Source organism: Jaculus jaculus, chromosome 3 (genome assembly GCF_020740685.1).
Source record: "Jaculus jaculus isolate mJacJac1 chromosome 3, mJacJac1.mat.Y.cur, whole genome shotgun sequence".
NCBI classification, from domain to species: domain Eukaryota; kingdom Metazoa; phylum Chordata; class Mammalia; order Rodentia; family Dipodidae; genus Jaculus; species Jaculus jaculus.
The window spans coordinates 172,724,308-172,729,916 of NC_059104.1; the positions used below are offsets into that span (position 1 = coordinate 172,724,308).

Below are 5,609 nucleotides of genomic sequence, written 5' to 3' on the forward strand. Positions count from 1 at the left end.
TTTCCTATCACTCACCTGAGCCCACTCACAAAACAGCCACCTTTGTAGGAGTTCCACACACTGGGCCAAGCTGGCAGAGGATATTCCCCACATACAAAGGTCTTCCTGAGCACAAAGGACACTTTCAAGAAGAATGGAGAGGTCTCTGGAGAGCTATGAGTGCCAAAGTATTAAAAAGCCTCTCTAGAATGGCTTAGCAGTTAAGCGCTTGCCTGTGAAGCCTAAGGACCCCCGTTCGAGGCTCGATTCCCCAGGACCCATGTAAGCCAGATGCACAAGGTGGTGCACACGTCTGGAGTTCGTTTGCAATGGCTGGAGGCCCTGGTGCACCCATTCTCTCTCTGCCTCTTTCTCTGTCGCTCTCAAATAAATAAATAAAACTAAACCATTTTTTTATTATTTTAAAAAGCCTCTCTAGGGTGACTCTTTGAAGAATCATTCTCCACAAAGAATATTCAGTTGAGATCTCGGGACAAAGACAAAGGGGAGGAAAAAGAGAGAGAAACCACTACACGTAAACCAGCTCAGGGCTGAAAGAAAACTTTCAAGCTTACCTGGATAATTCTGGCTTCCTAGAAGTCCTTGCCAGTTGCTAAGAGAACATTACCCCAGTTAGAGGCTCACCCTCCACACTGCCACGGCTCAGCATGGCACCCTCCCACACACACCTGCTTTACTACATTTATAGCCAGCTCATTAATAATGGGTCTCAAGCTAGAAACTTTGAGAAGTTGTGATTCCAAGGCACACCTTAAACCAATCAAATCAGAGTATCTGAAAGTAAGAGACAGGTATCAGTAATGTTTAAATGAGCAGTAAAGCTGAGAACTACTGCTTTTTTAAAGAAAAGCTTTCCTGTGCTCGCTTCGGCAGCACATATACTAAAACTGGAACGATACAGAGAAGATTAGCATGGCCCCTGTGCAAGGATGACACGCAAATTCATGAAGCGTTCCATATTTAAAAAAAAAAAGAAAAGCTTTCCTGTCATTGAGAGCCCCAATCCACCTCACATCACAAAGAATTCATCTACAACTAACGAGAGGGCAAACTGCCTTCGTGAGGCAGTAGAAAGAGGACGGGCCTGATCTTGTTAGAGAACAAAGACTAAGAACTACAAAGGGAGGGGAGACAGAGACAGAGAGAGAGAACCACTCGGCACTTGGGAGGCTGAGGCAGGGGTGTCACGAGTTCAAGGCCCACCTGTGCCATGTAATAGGAGCCTGTGCAAAAAAAGGGGGGAAGAAACCAGGGAAGGAAGAAAGGAGAAAGAGAAGAGGTGGAAATGAAAGTAGAGAGGAGAGAGGACAAATCAGGAAAATAAGAGTGAAAGGGGAAAGGAAGAGGAAAAGAAGAATATGGAGCACAGGCTGCAGTGAGGCCACAAATGCTACAATCCTGGCCTTGTCCAAGACTCTGTCACTTAGCAGGACCTCTATGACCTCATGCTGTAGTAGGTCATAGCCTAAGGTCTGGGGCTTCACTCCTGGGCAACTTGGGGGTTCCTGCAGCAGCCACTGCCCTGCCCAACCCCTCCCTTACCCCACCATGTTGGTTAGTACCTCTCACCTCCTAACACTGGATGAAGCAGATGCCACCTGGACCCTCATCAAGGATAAGGTGGGTAAAGCAGGGAGTGACAAAATGTGATCTGGGCAGTTCTTAGGCAGGTGGTGTGTAAGATAATGAGGACAGCCTAAGACAATTGTAGAAGCAATGGTGGAGGTGGTGGTGGTGGTAGGGAGATGGAGGTGAATGTGGCAGAGGTGGAGGAAATGGTAGTGGTAATTGAAGGTGGATGTGGTGGAGGGTTGGAGGTGGTGGCTGGAGGTGGATGTGGTGGAGGGTTGGAGGTGGTGGTGAAAGTAGTGGAGATGGATGTGGTGGAGGTGGAGGTTGTGTCAGCAGAGATGAATGTGGTGTGGAGACGGAGGTGGTAGAGGTGGCAGTGGTGGAGTAGTGAGGGAAGAGGTGGAGGTGGTAATGGAGGTGGTGGTGGTGGTGGTAGATGATGGAGGTAGTGGCAGAAGTGGTGAAGGTGGTGGTGATGGTAGAAGTGGTGGTGGTAAAGATGGAAGGTGGTCGTGATGGCGGAGGTGGTAGTAGAAATGGTTGTAGTAAGAGGAAAAGGCACATAAAAGGTAAAAAACTGAATGAACTAATAAGCAGTTGGATGGGTACTAGCATACTAAAGGTAGAACATACAAAGTCCAGACGAAAAAGAAAAATGTGTACTTCTAATCTTAAATGACACATCTGAAAGCAGTAGCCACCAGACTCAGTGTTGATGTCTCAATGGCATTTAACTCCCATCCCCTGGGAAACAGCTCACCACAAAGACCAGGAAGGCAGAAAAAGAAAAGCAGTCCTCCCCCAAGAATTAAGAGTAACTGGTTCCAAGAGCGCAAAAGTTTGTACCTGGACTAAAGACTAATCAGAATTAAAGTAAATGACAACTACACCATTTCTGGGCATAAAAAAAAAAATCTTACATTATTTCAGTGAAGTCAGGATAGAGATGTGCATGATGATAAATGTGGAGAATTCAAAGGAAGAGGGAATCTTTGATCTAATTTTCTGTCTTCAGAACTGTTAACAATTTACTAGGTACTTTGTAAAAACATTTGTCTAAAGAAAATGTGAATGACAGTTCCTTATTCAGAATTCAGAGAAATTAGAACTGGGGAGATGGCTCAGCAGTTAAGGGTGCTTGCTTGCAAAGTCTGCCAGCCGAGGTTCAATTCCCCAGTATCCACATGAAGCCAGACACAAACATGCATCCAGCAGCATTGGTTTGTAGTGGCAAGAAGTCCTGGCACACGCACACACGCGTGCGCGCACACACACACACACAAATAAATAAAATAAATATAATTCAGAGAAACCAAGGTTTGTCTAGGAAGACAATCTTCTACCACTACTTTCTTGTGGTACCTCTGGGAAACCTAAAATTTACAAGCCCACAAGGCCTACAGTATGTTCTAGAGTCCCCAGCTACTTTACAGAACTGGGTTACAAAGCACACATACACACCCCAAACAAAAACAAGAAATTTAAAAATGGGCAGAACCTAAGAAAATGGAATTAAAACCTAAGGATTTAAAAGCATATTGGCACTAATATTACAAGTGTTGCCTCACACTCGCTGAGAGGACTTCCTACCCCTTGCCGCTAGGGTGGGAAGTACACACTAAGGGGACTGGCACAGTTTAAAAGTCAGAGAATGGGCATGAAAACCCAATTTGTGTGTGCCCATTCTTGGTTAATGATATTATCCATGTAACCAATCACCAGGGGAACAATCCTTAAAGATTCCTTTTTCCATATCCCTTAAGAGATCAAGAGCTTTTTACCTAAATATCTCCATGCCCCTTCATTATTTTGTTCATGGAGTCGTCATGTTTTGCCTGGGATATTAAAATAGACTTAAATGGTCTCTTCTCATCCTATGCACTTAAAACTCAGCTGATTAAACACCACTCCAGTCCTCTTCCTGCCCAGACCAGCCCTTCTAGAGACCTCTCACTGCCGTCAGGGTAAATGCAATCACTTGCGCAGCACGGAAGGCTTACCCCAGGCTTCCCTATTACCTCCTGTGTGCGCCTTTCCCTCTTCCACGGAAGCCATCTGAAGCGACATGCTTCTGAATGTGTGCACCCTGGCCCTGGCCTGCCCCACATGATTGGGAAGTTCATGTTTTTTTCCCCTGGCTGTCTAGTCTGCTGGTAAGGAGGTTGTCCAACCTGCTTAATTCCTTCAAAGCTCAAGTGCTGCCACCTTGAAACCTTTGCTTCTCTATCAAAAGAAGCTGAAAAATCACTTTTCATTTTGTTTTTATTTGCTTTTGCTTTTTCAAGTACTGCTTACATTTGTCTTCAGACTAAGTTATATTAAGACAAGGACAGAGTCTCATTTGTTCTTGTTTCCTCGTATCTAGCATGATTTGACTAGAACAGGCATCTCCAAGGTTTTGGTACAGGAGGGAACTGGGAAGTATGAAGGGACTGTAAGTCTGGGTATGTTACAGGCGTGTACTTGAACAGTGAAAAGTGGTGGGAAGATTGATCTAGGAGACACAGGTTAACCTCCTCACCTTAATTCAGTCTCTGACTTACAAACTGGCCACCTGCAGGTCATCGAGGAGCGCTTTGGGTCCAACGTGGTGGCCGTACCTTTCCTGTCAGATGCAGCCTGCTATGACCTACTCTGCGTTCTAGTGAAACAGTCCCGGCCAGCCCATACACGCCTGGCTTTTCCAAGTCGGCAGGGCCGAAGGGCACTGAAATCAGTGGGGCCGCTACCAAATCTTCTAGAACAGTCAGGTTCTGAGGGTGCCTTTGCCCACTGCACTCGGGAATACTCACCAAATGGCCGAGCTGAGATAGCCTACGAAGAGACGCGAATGCTGGATGGGCAGCCCTGCCGGATCCGCCTGCATATGGGTGGCCTGCGCAAGAAGGTTGCCTTCCTGTTGCTGCCACCGGGGCAGGTGAGCCTAAAGCAGACTCTTCCCTGGCTACGAAGCACCCACAGCATCTACGTCATCTACCAGGTCTTCTCCTGCTCCTGGCTGCAACTGGGGCTGTTACCCCCAGCCCGTGAGCCCCAGCTGCTCCACTTACACAAGCCACTGCCTGTGGCTTTCTCCTGCCTCAAGTTCTCACTGCAGCCCAAGGGTGTGCTGGGACCACAGAAGCCTCTCACCAAAGACCCACTGCCCCATGGGGCCAACTGGGTCAGACCCAACCTTAGCATCATGCCAGCTCTGGTTCCCTCATCAGCAGCTGCTGATGCCCCTGAGGCTGACATGGCCCCACCTGCCCCAGCCCCACCTACACCGCCTCCCCAAGAAGGGCCAGAAGGCAGACCGACGAGATTCTCCCACAAGGGCCGCAATCCCTTCCGGAGGGGCCCTCATGTGCTTGCAGGTACTACTAGTAGAACTGAAGAGGAGGGTGAGAGACAGATGCAGGAGGGCACGGGAGTACTAGGTGCAGCCCAGGAAGACGCGGGAAGGGAGGATCCAAGACTGCATAGGGATGGAGTGAGGGAGCCAAGGGAGGGTGAGATGCAAGTATGGCCCTGGTAAGGAGATGGGGGCAGTGGAGGACTAGAGGGAGGGCTAGGGAAGAAGATGAGGGCATAAGTCAAGCTGTGACTATCCCCAACCCTGGCAGAGAACTGGCTCTTCAGCCCCCGCAGCCCCCCACCAGGAGCCCAGGGTGGGGGCCCCGGGGACCCCGACCGGCACTCCATGTCCCTGCCCCTGCTGCAGGGTCTGTCTTCAGAGTTCGACAGCGACGACTGAGGCCGAGGCAAGAGATGCAGGGGGCAAGGCCCTCAAGATCTGGCATAGGGGTACTGGTCCCCAATAAACATCAGCTGCTGCTCCCCCAAAACATCCCAGACCTGTTTGCATCTTCCTTCTAGGGTCCAGAAAAGGGGGAGTGTCTCCACTATTTTCCCTAAGCTTCAAGTCCTCTCACTCTGCACGAGCAAAAGGGCTATCCTGAAACTCCCTGACTGTCTCCCCATCTCTGTACAACCTTCAGGAGGCCCCCACCCCAGCCTCACAGACAAAGGGTAAGAAAGAAAAATGAGCACAGAAG

General features: G+C 48.8%; 2 protein-coding genes and 1 non-coding gene across 3 annotated transcripts in view; 2 read left to right on the top strand and 1 right to left on the bottom strand.

Annotated features, from left to right (window-relative positions):
- LOC101607298 (olfactory receptor 52B2) overlaps nt 1-4,409 on the bottom strand; it is a 30,057-nt gene extending 25,648 nt beyond the window's left edge. Inside the window, 1 exon segment of the mRNA XM_012950116.2 lies at nt 4,365-4,409. The gene's annotated coding sequence lies outside the window, so the exon portion shown is untranslated.
- Nucleotides 858-964, top strand: LOC123459637. The gene has a single exon (XR_006636396.1). It is a non-coding gene; the product is annotated as a U6 spliceosomal RNA (small nuclear RNA).
- On the top strand, nt 1,549-5,308 carry C3H11orf42 (chromosome 3 C11orf42 homolog). The gene is made up of 3 exons (XM_004650943.2): nt 1,549-1,620; nt 4,133-4,928; nt 5,178-5,308. Exons 1-3 carry the CDS (start codon nt 1,549-1,551, stop codon nt 5,306-5,308), a joined length of 999 nt encoding a protein of 332 aa, XP_004651000.1.
- The last annotated feature ends 301 nt before the right edge of the window (nt 5,309-5,609 follow it).